Genomic DNA, 21,982 nt, shown 5'->3' on the forward strand with positions numbered 1-21,982 from the left:
ACAACAGGATGTTATTCTCTCACAGTGGAGGCCAGAAGTCTGAAATCCAGGTGTCTGCAGGGCTACACTCCTCCGGGGCTCTAGGAGAGAATCTGTTCTTTGACTCTTCCAGCTTCATTCTTTGCCTTGGGGCTGCATCACTCCAATCTCAGCCTCCCTCTTTACATTGCCTGTTACTTCTCTTCTCTCTCTTATAAGGACACTTGCCATTAATTTAAGACCCACCCCATAATCCAGGATGATCTCATCTCAAGATCCCTAATTTAATTACATCTGCATAGCCCTCTTTCCAAATAAGGTCACATCCACAATTTCTGGGATATAAACATATCTTTTTGGGGAGCTACCATTCAACCCACTACACTACCTAATGTTTATTGAGTGCTTTCTAGAGTCAGAACTTTATGTGCATTATTTGATTATTCAGTTAAGCTACATCTTACAGAGAGAGGCCCAGGTAGTTCTTACCTTGGGGCCTCATGCTGTTTTCCCAAATGATGTGGCAGTGAACGGCCATGTGGCTTTGTGATTAGTGATGAAAGGAAGTGTGTTGACACACATCATTTCTAGATTTTCCAGATTCCTTCCTTGGCCCTCTCCATATACAATATCCTTTCCCTTCCCTGAAAAATGTCTTCAGGAAAGCACTTGTCCCAGCTGCTGGGAGTGTTGTCATCAAACAGCCTTCAGCTGTTCGCCCCTTTGGGTTGACCTCCGTGTAGAGCCGCCTCATTGGAGCTCACTGTCCCAGTGTGGGCCACATCCAGTGACAGATGGAGGCAGCTGTATGAAGAGCCAGGCCATTTTAACCTAACATGGGGCAAGTCAAGTGGGCCATTTAAACTCCAGAGTTTCCTGTGGGGTCAGAAGGGGCTTCAAGGGACCTGATTGCATTGTCACTTCTCCCTGGGCCCAATTCTGCTTCTTCCCACTCCCTTCCACAGGAGTTGATCCCAAGGGCGCCACCTAGTGAACATTCTGTGCACTAAACTCCAAGTCAGAGTCTGCTCTCCAGAGTCCCCAGTCTGTGCCAATGTGGAAGGGTCATCTGTTCTTGGGATCATGCAATTATATGTGAAATAGAAATTTTACTCCAACTAATTCTGCACTTAGGTGTAATGATCCAGTTTCCCATAGGTGGCAATAAATGATGTCACCTTTAAGTATTGAATCGTATTTTTAAATTTTTGGAGATCTCTTTAGGGCTTTGAAGTTTTTCATTTTCCTAACACCTGGAACATGCAAATGAATCTAAGGCAACCCTAAAGCTTTGAAATACTCCATAGGTATCTGGGAAAAGGAGAACCGGTTTAATAGTTGCTGAAAATTTGTTTGGTTGAAAATAGTGTTTTGAAGTTTCAACTGGATTCATATCCATCTTTAAATTTTTAATTAAGTAATTTGATGAAATTCATCAGACATTTAGCACAATCTGTGAGCAAGAAATCAAAAAAGAAAGAGAAAGGAGATAGGCTACTGTACCAGTTGAGAAAATAGGCTTTTGGAATAAAGCCAATCTGAGTTTGAATCTTGTCTCTAGCACGTGCTGTCACTGAACTCTGCACTTCGGTTTCCCCATCTATTAAATGGGGATAATAATGATGCATACCCCATAGAGTCTTTGAGAAAGTTAAATGAGATTATCTATCTAAAATGTTTATAATACTAAACATGATAAATGTTTTTATTATTATTAACTACTCCCTGAGGCAAAGCATGTAAACACACACACTAAACAAATTTTAGATCATTTGAGCCACTGCCTACAGAAAACTCCTGAAACCTTGTCTAAACTTATTTTAAAAGGATCCAGGAGCTTTCTTCTTATTAGAGAGAAGGCTTTCAAGTTTTCTCATCATGAAGATGACATCTGAGTCAAGACCTAGAGGTAGTGCCAGCATGAGTCATGTGGCTCTCCCAGCAAGAGCATTTCAAACAGAGAGAACAGCCAGTGCGAAGTTCTGAGAGGACAGCTAGACTGTGTCTGAGGACCAGCCAGGAGGTCCATGTAGCTGGAGGGAAGTAAGCAGGGCAGATCAGGTCAGAGATATAAGTGGGTAGGGATAGGTTTTGTAGGACCTGGTAGGCCATTGTGAAGAGTCTGGATTCTGCTAAATGATTGATGGAGTTGTTAGGAGTCTGGAACCAAGGAGTGACATAGTCCAATTTCTGTGTCAAAAGGATGCCCTGACAACTGTGTTAAGAATGGAATGGAGGTGCGCAAGGCAGAAGCAGCAAGGAGACCACCTTTCGGAAACTACTGCAGCATCCCCAGCAAACATCAGTGGCGACTGGGATCAGGGCAGTCATGTGGGCTTGGAGCATGGTCAGTACCTGTTATGTTTTGAATCCTGAACTGACAGAATTTGGTAATGTCCTGAGACGAAGAAAAGAGTCAAGGATAACTCTAAGTATTTTGTCCTGAGCAACTGGAAGGGAAAGGTTCCTTTAACTGAGATGAGGAAGATGCAGGGGAGAGACAGGTTTGGGAAGGAATATGAGGTGTTCATGCTGGGACCTGTTAAGTGTGAGATAGCTCTTAAGCATCCAAATGAAAACGCTGAGGTGGCAGTGAGACAGAAGAGTCTGGAGGCAGTGGGCCGTCTGGACTAGAAAAATATTTGGGAGATATCAGGTTTTAATTGGTGTTTCAAACTATGAGACTGGATGAAATCACTGAGGAAGTGAGGAGAAAGGGAAACAGGAGCTGAAAGGATAGAACTTGGAGGTACCCTAGTATCCGGGGGTCAGAGAGAGAAAAAGAAACAGCAAGAAGAATGAAGGACAAGGAAAACACAGCGAGTCTGGAAACCAAGTGAAGGCATGTGAGCAGGGCTTTGATGGTTGAACAAGAGTTGGTTAGGCCAGTGGTCCTCAAAATGTGGTCCCAGACTAGCAGCATCAGCACCTGGAAACTTGTTAGGAATGTGCAGAATCTTGGACCACAGACCAGAACTACTGAATCAGAAACTCTGACGGTGGGCTTCTGATGTACCCTAAAATTTGAGAATCATTTCCCTAGGCATAAAATTGCCTGCCCAATATAATAAAGAGCATTAAGAAGAACCCCTACCCCTATCACCACTTTCTTTACTGGAGGAGACTATTTTTAAAGACCCACTTAGTGCTCAAAGCAAATTTGTAGCCAATGGGTACTGCACCATAACCCCCTCCCTGACATCACTACCCCCATCCCAATTTAGAAACCTTCTACTAATTTATCATGGCTCTTTGGAGAGGAGGAATGCCCCCATTTCACCGGACAGAGGGAATGCTGAGACATGCCAAACATTCCACTGCTAAATAAAGGCGGTGGTGGGCGGGGTGGGGGTGGGGGGGGCTATTCCAAGGTTAGCGTTAATGGGCCATAAACGCTGAAACTCCTAGATGTAAAGCTTATTCCACCCAACACTTCCCAAAATTTCCTCTAGGTTTTCCTAAGAGAATTCCACCCTCTTCCATTCTGGGAGAAAAGGTTAAAATTAGGGCAAGCCCCGCAGGACTGGCATTCCAGATAGAGGGAGGCTGTCCCCAGAAATAAGCTGGTTCCCACTAGGATGGGCGGGGCGGGGCGCCTCCAGTCCCAGGTCAGCCGAGGGGTTCCCGGGAGGCCTGCCCTCTCCAGTATCTGCCAGGGGTCTGGTCCCAAGCTTTAAAAATCTGAGCCGTGGCACTGCATCCCGACCTCTCCTCTCCCAGCCAGATCTGGCTGGCTTTTCAAAAGTGTGCAGTTGTCTCCTCCCTGCCCAGCCCCATCCTCGCCCAGGACCAGCTGTGCGGCCGGCCGGCTTCACTTAGGACGCGAGCGCACCGAGCGGCGCTCACAGTTCAGGCACCTTCGGCTTTCCGCTCTGCTCCCGGGGCCGCTTTGCAAAGTTGGGCAGCTCCAAGCGCACGCTTTGCCTCCGACTTTTCCCTTCCCCGATTCCAGGCGCCCCCGCTTCCCACACTCCTTCCACCCGGAGCAGCCTGTCCCAGCGGGCTGGCGGCTCGCACCCCTGTCCAGTCTTCCTCCCCGACCATGCTGTTCAGGGGCGTCCTGCTGGCAGTGCAAGGTAAGGCCTGGATCCGGGGTGGGGGGGTACCTCCGAGGGGCGCTCTCGTGACCCTCTCCCAATCCCGCAGCCCTGGTAGTCGGGCTCGCGGTCTGGGCCATCCGAGGACGCCTACGGATTCATCTCCACAGCCGCTAACCTCCCTCCCCGAGCCCAGCGACCGCGCACGGGTCGCGCAGTGCAAGCGCCCTGGGCGGGGGCGGCAGTACTGCCTCCCTCTCCCGTCCCCTTCCGCACGCCTTCTCACTATCACCAGGTGGTTCCCCGGGGTGCCCTGAGTTCGTGTAAACGCTCCTGAGACCGAGCCTGAACTGAAACCCGCTTTGTGCCAGCAGCCCTGCAGCTTGCCGGTACCCTGGACCTGCCCGCGGGATCCTGCACGTTCGAAGAGAGCACCTGCGGCTTTGACTCGGTGTTCGAGTTCCTGCCATGGATTTTAAACGAGGAAGGTAAGGGGGTCAGTGCACAGGGGCCCAAGGTGAACTTTCCATTTTTGCTGGTTGGCTCTTTCGCATGGGCAATGTTACCATCTTGGAGTTAAGTACTCTCAGGAGGAAAAGTGTGAGTCATGGATCATCCTTCCGACTCTCAGCTGTGCTGCATGGATGGCTAATGAAGAGATGGAGCCCTTTGTTTACCTGGCCTGTGGGTAGAAGCTCTGCGATTTTGCCCGCCCCACCTCCCCCCAATGGAAGGGAGAAAGGGGGCACAGCTGATGATTGTCTCCCACCAGCTGCGTGCCCTCTGCAGGTCAACAGCCTCTCCGGTCCTCAGTAGACACCTTGGTGAGCTGGGAAAGTTGAGTGATGTTAGTTTTCTTCTCGTCCTGCAGAAATGGTGCCCTAATTCTGTGATGGGACCTCAGTGCTAAACCTCACATTTATGTTGTGCTCGACAGCGTTTTGTTGCATGACATCATCCTCATGTTATTGTTGTGTTTATAATCCAGTACTTGGCGAAAGAGGAAACCAAATCCATGGCCATGTGCCTGAGGTCTCTCAGCTGGCTGGCATTGGTCATTGTCTTACTACTCATACCGTTTGGGTTCTAGTGACAAAGTTTAAATGTGGGATCTTCAGGTATAGCTTCTTGCCCTTCATTTATTTAGTAAAAAATAAGTAGTTCTCTAACACCCAAGAGCAGGTACCTCTTTCCCTTATCTCTCACTCGTGCCACCCCATTAAGAAGCTTGATGCCCCAGGCCACCGGGACTGGGAAATAGCCTCCTTTATAAAACACTGCAGCATAAAAGAGATCAGCTAACCTCCTTCCCAGGAATCTCAGTTGTCCTCAGGCCCCCAGATTATCTAAGTTCCCTGGAGAAGGTGGAGGCTCAGAACCCCTGCTTAGGATGTATGAACTGTCATCACAGCTTTTCTGCCTTGGGCTTCTGTTTGGGGCTTTGCATATACTAGCTTCTCTGACATTGGCAGGGAGGTGATGTTAGCCCCATTTTACAGAGGAGGGACTCTCAGTCTTAGAATATTCCAATGGCTGGCCCATGTCCCAAGCTATCAGTCAGTGGCCAGCTCTGAACTGACTAGATCAGGGAAAAAACAGGAGGGAACTACTCACTGGTAAGCTTTATTTATTGTCAACAATTGCCAAGTCTTTCCTACAGAGTACTTAGGGGTAGCTGGGAAAAATCAATTCCTGATTTATTGTTTGAAGGATTCCTGCCTTGCTGATTGCCTTAGGGAAGTCTCTTTCATCTCACCACCCTACCCCTTTCCCTGTTCTGGTTGTGTTTGAAGCATTTTGAGCAGTGGCCTGACCTGGACCACATGACTGGCTTTGGAGAGCATTATTCTCTAGCACAGTGCTTTAGCTGCATCAAAATTACCTGGTGGGTATGTTAGGACACAGGTTGCTGGGCCCCACCTCTGAGTTTCAGAGTCTGTGGGTCTGGGAATGGGGCTGAGAATTTGCATATCTAACAAGTTCCCAGGTGATGCTGCTGGTCTGGAGATCACATTTTGAGAACCACTGACCTTTGAGAACCCCTACCTCTGCTGGTGGCCCTGTGCAGGGCTGGGACTAAGGTGAAAGAGCCACTTGCATGACCCTGAGAGTGAAAACCTCCTTAAATCTTGTGCCCTAGACACCCCTCTTGCCTCACCCTAGCCTGGCCCTGAGAAAGGGAAATCAACATCACCCCTTAATCCAGGAGCCTCAGTCCTATGCCCCCATTGCCAGGCCTCCGTCAGGATGGTGGCAGCCTGCTCCTGGGTCAGTGGGCAGGCCACAGCTCGCTGCACTCAACTGCCACCCAGACCCACAGGAAGTGCTCTCTGCTGAGTTGGCACCTCTGCACCAGTGGCAGTTAAACACTGCCCCTCCAGGAAAACAGGACGATGCTTATAGGGAAAGGTGATTGTGGTTTATAGCAAAATGAAGACACTGTTGCTTTCCTCTTTGCTTTCTTTCTAACTTCTAACAGCCACAGCTTTCTGGCTCAGGGCTGGGGGAAGTTCATTCATTCTCCTCTGAGCGTTCCCGGGGGAGCAGGCTGGTTAGGCTTCCATCCTTACATATCACGTTGTTCGGAGGCCAGAACTTGGACATAACAGTCCACTCCAGAGGCGCAGCGAGGTAGGGGTGTGGCAGCCACTGCTGCTGCCTGCTGAGAAGCCATCACTAAGACTTTCCAGCATAAACCCATTCCTAGGTTGGTAGATTAAAGACAATACAAGTGTCCCAAGCTGAAATCTGTTCCCAAGCCTTTCTGCAAATCTACTTCATCTGGCTGCAAAAACCCTTTGAAACTGGTTCCATCCACCTCCATGTATTGTATGGCGGCATAGAAAATTATAGGTTTCAGTGATTTTTGCCCACAAGTATTTGGAACGCAAATAGCACTTTCTAGATGTCCTTGGTCAGTAGGTTAATTTACAGTGGAGAGATTAATGCTAAAGCCCAGTGAAGAGAGTTAAGTAGAGGAAAAAATCTGCCAATTAGAATTTCATTACAGGAGATTCAAGTCGGGAGTCATTGTCTCAAAATATCTCCCAGCTGCCCAAAGTTGTATTCGAGGTCCACCCCTTTGGTTTATTTAGAGTATTAGGTCTCTAAGCCTCTCCAATTACAATTCCAATGTCCCTAGCTCATGGCCATTTTGAAATATGCTTGATTTCCACTGGGCACAAAATGGATGAGTTTTGACAAGGCGATGCATTGACTTGGGTTGCGTACCATAGGGAGGGTACCCCCAGGGACAGAGGGTGGCACCAGAGCAGGTGACTGGGCAGGCAACCTAGCCTCGTCTACTTTCCAGTTTCTTGTTTTCTTGATTTACCTCCATGTTTTCGGTAGAATATTTTAATTTTCTCTTACTTGTCAAGGCAAGTGAGATTGTGTCAGAATCAAACTTTGAACTTGCATCTAAATTTTAGGTTTGAATTAAATCCTGGAAAGAAGAGGTCTCTTTTATCATATAAAAATCTTCCTTATTCATTCATTTATCATCTAAAAGAATCTTTATTCATTCGCACTTCAGAGAATATTGGAACCCCTTTGAACAGTAGTCCTCAGCTGAAATTGAGATTGTTGGTTCCATTTCCCCAGTGCCAGCTGTGGGGGGCAGAAGCCCTTCGGCTGAGGATTCTTGGACACTATAAAGTTGGCCTCACATCAGAATGGTCACGGTTCAGACTAGTCATCGGTTGGGTTTTGGCTTCATTCCAATTTTTGGACCCCTTGGTTTAGCATCTTTAAGCTGGCTCTATGAGGAAGTCATTGGAGGAACTGAGGGAGGGAGGGAGGAGGTAAAATCCAAACCCAGGGACTGCTCCTTAATTAGAAGTTTGGAACACTAAGCCACCCCAGAGAGAAAGGTAGATGTGGACATGTCAGGTTAAGAGGAGGTAAAAAAGGAAATTCAGAGCGCTTGTAGAGAAAGTATTTTTTTTTTCTACAACAGTGGGGGTCAGTGTTTGAGGAATTGCCTAATACAGGAAGAATTTGGATGGTATTTGTACCCAGGAGCAAATGATGGTATCTGAGGCATGCTGGCCAGCTAGAAGTTTGGCATAGCCAACGGGGAGCGGGTGGTAGAGTAGGCCGACATCTCAATGTAGGTACATGCGTGTGTCTCTTCCTGTCAACCCCCTTTCTTCGCCCAAACCCCTTCCTTCTCTCTTAAGGACACTTTCAGTTACTTGGTCAGCTGAGTTTCACTTCGTCACTCAGTCATGTGCTAGTTATTAATACTGATAAATCCTGCCTGATATTTCTTGAGGCCCAGCTGGAGCCAGAAGCCTGGCCAGCATCCCCGGGGGCCTTCCTAGAGGAGGAGGACCAGTCCTCCCTCTCTGTGGGTTACAGCTCTCCTTCTGACTCAGCATCCCACCCTGACATCAGGAGTCCATCAGGCAATTCCCACCCCCTGGATCTGCTTAAACCTGCATCGCCTCTGCTTGTTGGTCTCTTGATGCCCCTTATGCAGAAACACAGCCCCCATGTTGTGGAGAGGCTGAGAGCAGCACGAGTCTGGGGTGTTCCTCAGATGCCTCTCGGAGAAACAGTCGACCCCAGGAATTGGCCGAGTTCTTCCTGCAATGCCCTGTGGCGTTCCCTGGCCTGCCCTGGCTACTGCTGATGTCAGGTTGAACCTGGCTCTTGTGAGCTGTGCCTGAGCGTGGCCTTGGTTCTGCCCTGGCTGTGCCTGGGATCCTAGATCCTAGAGCTGGGCCTTGGAGTTCATCCAGTGCAACCTCCTCATTTTACGGAGGCGTGCACTGGGGCCCAGACAGGCTCCCAGTCAGGGTCAATGACCAAGTCAGTGGCAGCCCTGGCGCAGGGCCTCATTTCCTCAGCTCTTCACCTTTCTTTCTTCTAGCATTGCTGCCTCTCCCAATGTCCCTGTCTTCACCAGCTCCTGGACCTTGACACTTTGGTGTGTTAATTAAACTCTGCAGCATGTTAGAAACTCTTCATCAGACATCTAATTATATTTCATACGTGTGGAGGAACATGGGTTCCAAAGGTGCAGTGCTTTGGGCCTACCAAACCCACAAAACACTATATTTTATGCCAGACCATGCATTTATTCACTCAGACCTGTAGGGATCCCACCTGCCTGCAATCTTTAGCATATAAAAGAGTGCCTGGCACATAGTAGATGCTCAACAAATATTTGTTGGATGAATGAATTTGCTGAAGGAATAAATTCAATATTGGATGATTAAAAAGTCCTTATGCGTTTCACGTGTGCCCCTGGTTCATTCTGCCCCTTCAAAGGTAGTTCCTTAGCATGAGAAACAATGTAAGCCTAGTGGTTAATATGAACTCTAGAGTTGGACAGCTTGGATTAGAATCCAGGCTCTTGGCTTCCCTGGTGGCACAGTGGTTGGGAGTCCGCCTGCCGATGCAGGGGATACGGGTTCGTGCCCCAGTCTGGGAGGATCCCACATGCCGCGGAGCGGCTGGGCCCGTGAGCCATGGCCGCTGAGCCTGTGCGTCCGGAGCCTGTGCTCCGCAACGGGAGGGGCCACAACAGGGGGAGGCCCGCGTACCATAAAAAAAAAAAAAAAAAAAAAAAGAATCCAGGCTCTACCCTTATATGCTGTGTGGCTTTGGGCAAATTATTTAACCCCTCTGTGTCTCAGTTTCCTCGGCTGTAAAATGGAGATAATTAAAGCACCTATCTCCTAAGATTGTTATGAAGACTAAATACATTAATATATTTAACACATAGTGAGCACTTTATACATGTAGCCTATTATTATTGTTACTCTTATTATTACTAGTTTTGTATTTTATCAAACATTATTTCTTCAATTCAGGCAGCTTTCCAACACAGCTTCTGGATTGCTCAGGAGAATGTATTTTTCTTTTCATTATAGTTTTGCCATTTGTTCTCTATTCCAACCAGAGGAAGAGCTTTCCTTTTCTTATTGTTTGGCTCTATTTTATTTATTTATTTATTCAATAATTTAATCATCTGTTAGCCTCCTGGGCCATCTAAGTTTTGTGTGGCCGACTGAAGTGTGGACATAAAGTAATAAGACTAAGTTTCACACTTGGTTTACAGTCTCTCCCTATGACTTAGACCTTTTTCTCTATAAATTCTTAGTTTTTGTCAGGAATGCTTTGGTCCCTGGCCCAGCCTATTCTTCCCTACTTATCTGTCCCACGGAGCTGGTGCCTCAGCATCAATCAAGTTCCATGCTGGTCCCTTCTAGGAGACCCCTGAGCTCTCATCTCCTAAGCTCTTGGGCAGGTCCCTAACCCATGGCCTCCCTATTAATCAATCTGAGTTCTTGGGTTCTCTTACCTGGCCCCTCCACTTGGGACTTAAACTACCTGGACTGGTAATCTCTGCCTGCTCCTCTCTGCTGTGACTCACTTCTCTGGATGTAGGCTCTGTCTGGCCTTCCTATCAAGGCCAACACCCAGTCTGGGTTCCTCCCTACTCGAATTAGAGTTGCTGAATGGGAAGTTGCTACCCAGCTCCTGGTCTGATCCCTGACAAGGCGCCCAGGATTTGGGGGATGTTTTCCTTCCCATAATTGCAGAAGTCAGCTGTGGTCACAATATATTGGGAGGAAAAAGTAATTTCTTGTCATAGGACTTCCTGCTTTCACTGTCATCTTCAAATCTCTTAGCACGCAGTCCCCAGGTTTTATGACTTGCATTTTGGGATATGCTATTCATAAAAAATCCTGGTTCTTAAAATAGCAGAACCTATTTAGTAGGTCACCCCAGCAATAGTCCTACTTCTGTCTCTTGTTAAACAATGTTTGATTTTTAAGAATTTGAGTGAAACCTATTTATGTTAATAGAAGTGATGGGCATCTTGATATATAAGCCCAGCAGGTAGCTGAACATGTGTTGGGCGTCTTTGCTGGTTAATCCTGATTTTTACTTCTACAAGTTATCCCACCCACTCTTCCTCAATTTCTCTTATGCTTGTCTTAATCAATTCAGTCATATAAATGTATTCATGCATTCAGATCTAGGCTCTTGGAGCATTTGATTATATATTTAATTTCATATATATGTAGATATGTATATGAAATACCTACAGGAAGATGGTAGTACTTAACACAGAAGAACATATGGCTGGTGATAAACGAGGAAGTTATTTAAGAGCAAAGAACTTTCACAATATATCAGAAATTTCTATCATATCCATTAGCCATACCTAATTAAGGAAAGCATAATGTCATACCTAATATCAATAAAACATTCCTGACAAAAAATAGGAATTTATAGAGAAATTCTCACACCTGTGCATTAGGCCAATGGTTCTCAACCCTAACTGGACATTAAAATCACCTAAAAGTTTCTTTAAAAATAGTTGTGTCCAGCCCTACCCCAAGAGACTCTGATTTACTTGGCCAGGCATGGGGCCAGACTTGGTGTTGTTAACAAATAGACACTAAGAAATGAACAGACTTGGTGTTGTTAACAAATAGAGACTAAGAAATGAACAAACTCCCTAGGTGATTCCAATATGCAGCCAGGGTTGAGGACAGTGATTAGAAGAATGGCAAACTCCCCCCATCTCCCCCCAACCAGATGTAAAAAGAAGGAATGTCCTCTTATTAAGGATCCTTTAATGATTACCAATTGCCAACATGGTAAAGTGCAAACTGCCTAGCTTGGCACACAAGGTCCTTTGTGATTTGCCCCCAGCTATATTTCTACTCTTCCCTCCCATTAATCCCCAGCGTGCTGTTCATTCAACATGCTCTTTACTTTCTTGCCTCCCTGCTCTATTTGTGCTGTTCTCTACGTCTGTATTATCCTGCTTTTCCATTCCCCTGCCCCATCCCGGCCTATTTAAATCTATCCGTGCTTTAATGTAGGGCTCTTTTTTGAAACATTCCCTGATTTTCCCAAGTAAATGAACCTCTCCCTTCCTCTTTGTTCTCCCTTCCCATGGCTCTCTTCACGTTCCACCATGTAAATCTTCTTAGTGTCTCCTTACCGGCGTCCCCACCTATTCACCTCATCAGAGTGTTACACTTTAAGGACAGGGATCACATACTTCCCACAACACCTGACAGACAGTGTGTGGTACCAACAAACATTTTGGATTTAATCAATCTCTAAAGCCCTTATTGAGATTGATTTAAAAAGAAAAAAACAAGACAAAACTCGACATTTTCCCCTGTAGTGAAAGAGGTTGTGTTTAATAATCCTTCCTACCATAGGACTTCAAAGACTTTGGAGGCTTCTGTTGTAATTTCCAGATATAACAGTGAAGCAGTATTTCAGCTTGCCTCACCAATGTGTGATTTGTTTCATCCCTGACATACCCATGGGCAAATAGCCCTTGGATTATTTACCCATCAGGGCTGCCTGAACCCCTTGATCCTCTGCCATCACAAACAATCATAATGCAGCCTTGAGAGTGACACTGATTGGTCTAAAAAGTATTTTTTGCAAAAGATGAACAGACTTTGAACTAGCTGTTGAGAGCTGTTGTTTCTAAGGAACTCAAGTGCGAGACATCAGTATAGTACCCACCCTGATGGGATATTTGTCTGCTCCTGGAAGCAGCTCTTGCATACTGTAATGACTTATGGAGAAACCAAAGGATTAGGTTTATGATTCAGTGTTATCTGCCAGAATATTTGCTTTTTCTACTTTTTGAGACATTTATCTGTGTTTTGGGGGATTCTGAGGTTTAGAATAAAATAATAAACCAAAACAAGTGGTATCATGCCATAATGTCATAGTACCATGAATGAATCATGTTTTACAGAAAAAGTTTCTAAAGAATATTAAAGCAGAAACTAACACACCATTGTAAAGCAATTATACTCCAATGAAGATGTTTCAAAAAAAAAAAGAATATTCATTCTATCAACACACATTTGAGTGCCCACTACCCATCAGGCACTATATTAGTTGTTGGAGTACAGAGAGTGCATGAAATACATACACAGTCATGGTCCCTGACCTTTGTGGTCACCATAGACCAACAGGAAGAAACACAAATCTGTAATTATGGTAGAGAGCAAAAGGAATTGTATACTAGCCCAGGAGTTTCATTGCAAACTGCATAAGTAGGCTGTTTAAATTAAGCAGAAAAGAAATTGATTGTAAGGGTATTAATTAGCTCTCAGAATCAGAAGGAAGTCTAGAGAGCTATATTTGGGCAAGGGTAAAGAGATACATATTGTAGGCAAGATCCTACCGGAGGAACCATTTGTGGACTTTACCACTAGATATTTGTTACTGCGCTTCTGGACCTGCCTGTTCATTATTCTGTAGACAATGAGTAGTGATATGGCTTGCTCTCCAGCCCAGTAGCTGAGAAGAGGATTGATTTGAGGAAGATTGGCAATGGGGAGGCTAGTTAGGGAACTGTGCAGTGGTCTAGCTAAGAGATGATGAGGGCTTGAAATAGGACAAGGGGAGTAGGGTAAAAGGGAGAGAGTAAATAAAACACCAGAAAGGGGACTAAATTGACAGGACTTGCTTATTGATTGGGCGGGAGTAACGAGTCAGAGGGAAAGTGACTCCCAGATTTCTAGTTTGGACAGCTGTTTGTTTGAGGGTGTCAACGGTTGAGAGAATTTCAAACTGAAAATTTTGTTAGGATAGAGGAAGTTGTGTTCAGTTCTGAGTTACCTGGGAAACATCCAGGTGGAGGTTTCCAGCAGGACTTTGATGTAGGAAGCTGAAGGTCAGGTACAGTCTGGGTAGGACTATGGCTGTGGGAATCCTTAGCATAAAGACAGTGGTTGAAATCTTGAGAATAGGTAAGATCACCCAAAGAGAATGCATAAAGTGGTAACAGCGGGAAGCTGAGGGTGGAGCCTTAAATTCACGTTTAAGGATTAGGCGTAGGAAGGAGATGGTGGAATAAATGAAACAGAAGGAACTAGACGTAGAGGAGGAGGAGAATTAGGAAAGTGCAGGGCCACAGAAGCCAAAGGACTTAGGAGTTTCTAAAGGAGGAGGTGATCAACAGGACCCAGCAGCAGAGAGGTGGGCACAGTATGACTTGTCTGTTGGAAATGACAATTGGGTGCTCGAATGAGCACAGTGTCAGTGAAATGATGAGGACAGACCCCGAGTGCCCTGGTGGAAGAATGAAGGGAGAATGTAGACATTTAGCAGAGTTCTCAGTAAGTTCGGATGTTCTCTCTTTCGCAGAGAGAAGTTCAACCATACTTCCAAAGAAACTTGAGATGAAAGAGTTTTTGTTTTGTTGGGTTTTTTTTTTTTTTTTTTTTTTTTTTTTAGGAAGGGGAGATGAGCTTGTTTATGAAGTGAGAGGAAGGAATCAGTAAAGAAAGAAGATTCAGGAGACAGGGGGGCTGTAGCTCTGCACTGGAACCAATTTCCACTTTGACGATTCAGAAACCTCAAGAACATACAGATTTCTTGGACCCACATAACCCAAGAACCCTCCATTGAGTGGCTCAATAACTGTCAACTTCAAAATGTGTGAAATTTTATTTCTACTGTAAATGCAGAGGATGTAGGGGATTGGGCTGAATCTGTGGTAATTAGGATGCATCCTGGAATATACTTATCAAAAAGCAAAACCAAACCTTTTATAGGCTACAGGAGAATGTTTGGGTATAAGGAAACTTTAACAGCATAGCATATTCTATTTCTGTTATGGGAATAGTTCCCAGCGAGAAGTGTGAAGTGAAACCTAGTGAAATAGTTACAGAATATAGCTTCCTATGCAGCCATGGTGTGTGACCCTTAGGTGGCCTTTCATGGTACCTATCGAGTACATTTATCGTTATTGTCTGTAACCTTCACAACAGTCAACAGTCCTGGAGGTGGTTATTATCAACATTTTACAGATGCTTAAGTAGGAGACAGAGAGACTAAGGTAATGTGCCCAAGGCAACACAAAGAGTCAGGATATGGACTGAAGCATATGTGGCTCCAAAGATTTGAGCTTCACTGGGCCCTAGGCTCCTTCCCATCAGAGAGTAAGTTGTTACCTTCATACTTCCAGAGGTCACCACCAAGGAAGACAGACCTGCAAGATTTATGCTTCCCTAGAGGTAGCGGGAAACCTCTGCAAAATACTGATGGTGTCCCAATATTCCAACTCCTGCCCCGGGGTTCCAGGCCCCAGATACAACCAGCATGCCTGCCATGTGGTGGTAAGCCTTTGGAACCAAGCAAGCATCAAGCCAAGATAGGGAAATATACTTCTACTTATTTTTTCTGTAACAGATTAAAGTTTACTCTTGGAACCATTTGAAGGATTCTCTTCTCAGTCCTCAGCATTATCTTGGCAGAGAACTTTAGGGAAGATTTACAGCTTGACCTAAAATACTTTGGCAGTCTTAAGGAATACTCCTAAACTTCGAATTCATCCATTCGTACTGTGAACAAATTAAAAGAGTACACAGATAAATGTGTTTTTGCAAGCCAGTTGCCCTACTACACGAGCAGTTTGGTACTAACTTATTCCATTACTCCTAACAGAATGGCAGTGTTGCTATCCAGCAACATTATATAATATTGTGATATATAACTTAGCTCTGCTCAGAGAAATTTCCATTCCTTATTTGAAAAACTTTTGCCTCACTGCCAAAGAGAGCTGAAGTGTTATTTGGGGCCACGTTTGTAATGAAGATGACTTTAATATGCTTTAACTTCACCAAGAAGCTGCCTTCTTTGCTTACCAATATTTTATGACTAAGACCATATTGTCTGATACCATAACTTAATAAGTTTTCTTTTTTAAGTTTCTGCAGATTTCTTTTAATTTTGTGACTTTATGAAAAATGGGTAATACTGTGACTCTGCATTAGCCCATTTTAAAATATAAGCTTTATGGAAAGCCTTTGGTTTTCCACTATAAATCCTGAAAATTGGGAATACGCATCTGAAAACGTTTTCCCTTTTCCACAAATTCTGATGAGGAAAAATGTGAGTTACACATTAGTACCGTTGTTTGTTTTTTTTTTTTTTCTTGAGAATCAACACTGAAGAGCAGACCCTTTTGGGGTTTTTTTTGTTTTGTTTTTAAATCTGTAGCCTTTGTTTAATTCACAGTTTCTTATATTTAAAGGATCATGGGTATTTTAGGTAAAATCTATTAATGTCCTGAAAACATTTCGGCTTTTTGAGAAATCCTGTCTTACAGAGGAGTATTCATCAGACACAATCCCTTCTACAGGAATAACCTACCATAGGAGACCAAAATATAGATAATAAAATATTGTGCCCTTTTGTTAGTACACTCAGATCCAAGAAGCAGGATTAAAAAGTCTCTAAAACTTTTTTTAGAGAAAAAAAGTGTATATACTTGGAATTTTATCTCTTCATTCTGCCTCTATCTGCACACCTATTCCAAGAAATAACCGAGTTCTTCACAGTTTGATGTTTGTCTGGCACTCATTAATTAGATATAACAATTGCTGATATTCTTGTTTTACTCATTGTCTTTTTTCTAAGTTATGATCTGTCCATTCAATTCAAAGGGCATCTACTTCTTTGGTCATCTGAACCAAAATTCACATTACCATATACTAATTCCATGTTAAATTCCGTGGTCAGTATCCCTGCTGGTATAATTTCAGTCACATTGATATGAAATCATTCATTCAGGAGGTGGAAACAGTTTGCAGGTATATACTTTGCCAGAGTTAATCAGGTGATAACTTTGTATATCAACTTATTATATACAAATGTTATTATTAACAGTAAGAGAGCTGGAACTCAAAGCTAAACTGTCCAACCCTATTTTCCAGGTGACACTCATCTATTTTTATAAAACAATCACTCTACATTACAGAGTACTTATTATCTGAATCTTTAGAAACTGAGTTTCATGGAAAAAAAAGTCAGCCAAATCTTCCAACAAAAGTCATTATAACATACAAGCATTTACTAAAGAAGTGACTTCTCAAAAATTTCTTGTCACTTACTACTAGCTTAGGGCATATACTTTCTAATGTTGGTAAAATATTTATTAGTTTCACATATCTTTATGTTGTAAATACAGTTCTATACATAGAAAAGTGAACAAATTATTTAAAAATATTCAGTATTCTGTTTGGTGATTTTAGAATAAATTTTTTAACATCTTTATTGGAGTATAATTGCTTTACAATGGTGTGTTAGTTTCTGCTTTATAACCAAGTGAATCAGTTATACATATACATATGTCCCCATATCTCTTCCCTCTTGCATCTCCCTCCCTCCCACCCTCCCTATCCCACCCCTCTAGGTGGTCACAAACCACCAAGCTGATCTCCCTGTGCTATGCGGCTGCTTCCCACTAGCTATCTATTTTACGTTTGGTAGTGTATATATGTCCATGCCATTCCCGCACTTTGTCCCACCTTACCCTTCCCCCTCCCCGTATCATCAAGTCCATTCTCTAGTAGGTCTGCATCTTTATTCCCGTCTTGCCCCTAGGTTCTTCTGACCATATATTTTTTTCTTTTTTTAAAAAGATTCCATATATATGTGTTAGTGTACAGTATTTATTTTTCTCTTTCTGACTTACTTCACTCTGTATCACAGTCTCTAGGTCCATCCACCTCACTACAAATAACTCAGTTTCGTTTCTTTTTATGGCTGAGTAATATTCCATTGTATATATGTGCCATATTTTCTTCATCCATTAATCTGTTGATGGACACTTAGGTTGCTTCCATGTCCTGGCTATTGTAAATAGAGCTGCAATGAACATTTTGGTACATGACTCTTTTTGAATTATGGTTTTCTCAGGGTATATGCCCAGTAGTGGGATTGCTGGATCATATGGTAATTCTCTTTTCGGTTTTTTAAGGAACCTCCATACTGTTCTCCATAGTGGCTGTATCAATTTACATTCCCACCAACAGTGCAAGAGTGTTCCCTTTTCTCCGCACACTCTCCATCATTTATTGTTTGTAGAATTTTTGATGATGGCCATTCTGACCGGTGTGAGATGATACCTCATTGTAGTTTTGATCTGCATTTCTCTAATGATTAATGATGTTGAGCATTCTTTCATGTGTTTGTTGGCAATCTGTATATCTTCCTTGAAGAAATGTCTATTTAGGTCTTTTGCCCATTTTTGGATTGGGTTCTTTGTTTTTTTGATATTGAGCTGCATGAGTTGCTTGTATGTTTTGGAGATTAATCCTTTGTCAGTTGCTTCATTTGCAAATATTTTCTCCCATTCTGAGGGTTGTCTTTTCATCTTGTTTATGGTTTCCTTTGCTGTGCAAAAGCTTTTAAGTCTCATTAGGTCCCAGTTGTTTATTTTTGTTTTTATTTCCATTTCTCTAGGAGGTGGGTCAAAAAGGATCTTGCTGCGATTTATGTCATAGAGTATTCTGCCTATGTTTTCCTCTAAGAGTTTGATGGTGTCTGGCCTTACATTTAGGTCTTTAATCCATTTTGAGTTTATTTTTGTGTATGGTGTTAGGGAGTGTTGTAATTTCATTCTTTTAAATGTACCTGTCTAGTTTTCCCAGCACCACTTATTGAAGAGGCTGTCTTTTCTCCACTGTACATTCTTGCCTCCTTTATCAAAGATAAGGTGACCATATGTGCGTGGGTTTACCTCTGGGCTTTCTACCCTTTTCCATTGATCTATATTGCTGTTTTTGTGCCAGTGCCATACTGTCTTGATTACTGTAGCTTTGTAGTATACTCTGAAGTCAGGGAGCCTGATTCCTTTGGCTCCATTTTTCATTCTCAAGATTGCTTTGGCTACTCGGGGTCTTTTATGTTTCCATACAAATTGTGAAATTTTTTCTTCTAGTTCTGTGAAAAATGCCAGTGGTAGTTTGATAGAGATTGTATTGAATCTGTAGATTGCTTTGGGTAGTACAGTCATTTTCACAATGTTGATTCTTCCAATCCAAGAACATGGTATAGCTCTCCATCTATTTGTATCATCTTTAATTTCTTTCATCAGTGTCTTATAATTTTCTGCATAAAGGTCTTTTATTTTCTTAGGTAGGTTTTTTCCTAGATATTTTATTCTTTTTGTTGCAGTGGTAAATGGGAGTGTTTTCTTAATTTCACTTCAAGATGTTTCATCATTAGTCTATAGGAATGCAAGAGATTTCTGTGCATTAACTTTGTATCATGCTACTTTACCAAATTCATTGATTAGCTCTAGTAGTTTTCTGGTAGCATCTTTAGGATTTTCTATGTATAGTATCATGTCATCTGCAAACAATGACAGCTTTACTTCTTCTTTCCCAATCTGGATTCCTTTTATTTCTTTTTCTTCTCTGATTGCTGTGGCTAAAACTTCCAAAACTATGTTGAACAGTAGTGGTGAGAGTGGGCAACCTTGTCTTGTTCCTGATCTTAGTGGAAATGGTTTCAGTTTTTCAGCATTGAGGACAATGTTGGCTGTGGGTTTGTCATATATGGCCTTCATTATGTTGAGGAAAATTCCCTCTATGCCTACTTTCTGGAGGGTTTTTATCATAAATGGGTGTTGAATTTTGTTGAAAGCTTTCTCTGCATCTATTGAGATGATCATATGGTTTTTCTCCTTCAGTTTGTTAATATGGTATATCACGTTGATTGATTTGCATATATTGAAGAATCCTTGCATTCCTGAGATAAACCCCACTTGTTCATAGTGTATGATCCTTTTAATGTGCTGTTGGATATTGTTTGCTAGTATTTTGTTGAGGTGTTTTTTTGTTTGTGTGTTTGTTTTTGTTTTTTTGTGTTACATAGGACTCTCGCTGTTGTGGCCTCTCCCATTGCAGAGCACAGGCTCCAGACGTGCAGGCTCAGCGGCCATGGCTCATGGGCCTAGCCCCTCCGTGGCATGTGGGGTCTTCCCGGACTGGGACGGCAGGCGGACTCTCAACCACTGCACCACCAGGGAAGCCCTTGTTGAGGATTTTTGCATCTATGTTCATCAGTGATATTGGCCTCTAGTTTTCTTTCTTTGTGACATTTGTCTGGTTTTGGTATTCGGGTGATGGTGGCCTCGTAGAATGAGTTTGGAAGTGTTCCTCCCTCTGCTATATTTTGGAAGCATTTGAGAAGGATAGGTGTTAGCTCTTCTCTAAATGCTTCGCCTGTGGCGCCATCTGGTCCTGGGCTTTTGTTTGTTGTAAGATTTTTAATCAAAGTTTCAGTTTCAGTGCTTGTAATCGCTCTGTTCATATTTTCTATTTCTTCCAGGTTCAGTCTCAGAAGGTTGTGCATTTATAAGAATTTGTCCATTTCTTACAGGTTGTCCATTTTATTGGCATATAGTTGCTTGTAGTAATCTCTCATGATCCTTTGTATTTCTTCAGTGCCAGTTGTTACTTCCCCTTTTTCATTTCGAATTCTATTGATTTGAGTCTTCTCCCTTTTTTTCTTGATAAGTCTGGCTAATGGTTTATCAATATTGTTTATCTTCTCAAAGTACCAGCTTTTAGTTTTATTGATCTTTGCTATCATTTCCTTCATTTCTTTTTCATTTCTTTCTGATCTGATCTTTCTGATTTCTTTCCTTCTGCTAACTTTGGGGTTTTTTTCTTCTTCTTTCTCTAATTGCTTTAGGTGTAAGGTTAGGTTGTTTATTTGAGATGTTTCTTGTTTCTTAAGGTACGATTGTATTGCTATAACCTCCCTGTTAGAACTGCTTTTGCTGCATCCCATAGGTTTTGGGTCATTGTGTTTTCATTGTCATTTGTTTCTAGTTATTTTTTTATTTCCTCTTTGCTTTCTTCAGTGATCTCTTGGTTACTAAGTAGTGTGTTGTTTAGCCTCCCTGTGTTTGTATTTCTTACAGATTTTTTCCTGTAATTGATATCTAGTCCCATAGCATTGTGGTCAGAAAAGATACTTGATACGTATTCAGTTTTCTTAAATTTACCAACGCTTGATTTGTGACCCAAGATATGATCTATCCTGGAGAATGTTCCATGAGCACTTGAGAAGAATGTGTATTCTGTTGTTTTAGGATGGAATGTCCTATAAATATCAATTAAGTCCATCTTGTTTAATGTATCATTTAAAGCTTGTGTTTCCTTATTTGTTTGCATTTTGGATGATCTGTCCATTAGTGAAAGTGGGGTGTTAAAGTCCCCTACTATGGTTGTGTTACTGTTGATTTCCCCTTTTATGGCTGTTAGTATTTGCCTTATGTATTGAGGTGCTCCTATGTTGGGTGCATAAGTATTTACAATTGTTATATCTTCTTCTTGGTTTGATCCCTTGATCATTGTGTAGTGTCCTTCTTTGTCTCTTGTAATAGTCTTTGTTTTAAAGTCTATTTTGTCTGATATGAGAATTGCTATTCCAGCTTTCTTCTGATTTCCCTTTGCATGGAATATCTTTTTCCATCCCCTCACTTTCAGTCTGTATGTGTCCCTAGGTCTGAAGTTGGTCTCTTGTAGACAGTGTATGTACGGGTCTTGTTTTTGTATCCATTCTGCCAGTAGACAGTGTATATATGGGTCTTGTTTTTGTATCCATTCTGCCAGTCTATGTCTTTTGGTTGGAGCATTTAATCCATTTACATTTAAAATAGTTATTGATATGTATGTTCCTATTACCATTTTCTTAATTGTTTTGGGTTTATTATTCTAGGTCTTTTCTTTCTCTTGTGTTTCTTGCCTAGAGAACTTCCTTTAGCATTTGTTGTAAAGCTGGTTTGGTGGTGCTGAATTCTCTTAGCTTTTGCTTGTCTGTAAAAGTTTTAATTTCTTCATGAAACCTGAAAGAGATCCTTGCTGGGTAGAGTAATCTTGGTTGTAGGTTTTTCTCCTTCATCACTTTAAATATGTCCTGCCACTCCCTTCTGGCTTGCAGAGTTTCTGCTGAAAGATCAGCTGTTAACCTTATGGGGATTCCCTTGTGTGTTATTTGTTGTTTTACCCTTGCTGCTTTTAATATGTTTTCTTTGTATTTAATTTTTGATAGTTTGATTAATATGTGTCTTGGCGTGTTTCTCCTTGGATTTATCCTGTATGGGACTCTCTGTGCTTTCTGGACTTGATTAACTATTTCCTTTCCCATATTAGGGAAGT

General features: G+C 42.7%; 1 protein-coding gene across 10 annotated transcripts in view; it reads left to right on the forward strand.

Annotated features, from left to right (window-relative positions):
• MAMDC2 (MAM domain containing 2) overlaps positions 1-21,982 on the forward strand; it is a gene marked incomplete at its 5' end in the record, with an annotated part of 436,428 nt that overhangs the window by 258,551 nt on the left and 155,895 nt on the right. For 8 of the 10 annotated variants that reach the window (XM_081238326.1, XM_081238325.1, XM_081238327.1 and 5 more), the window contains 2 exons: positions 2,182-2,326; positions 4,391-4,504. In XM_081238326.1, the coding sequence (XP_081094452.1) occupies positions 2,182-2,326; positions 4,391-4,504 (259 nt within the window). Of the gene's footprint in view, positions 1-2,181; positions 2,327-3,931; positions 4,056-4,387; positions 4,505-21,982 lie in introns of those variants that run through there. The other 2 variants (XM_081238330.1, XM_081238331.1) reach the window with 2 other exon arrangements.

The sequence above is a fragment of the Mesoplodon bidens genome (assembly GCF_964165515.1).
Source record: "Mesoplodon bidens genome assembly, chromosome: 6".
NCBI lineage: Eukaryota > Metazoa > Chordata > Mammalia > Artiodactyla > Ziphiidae > Mesoplodon > Mesoplodon bidens.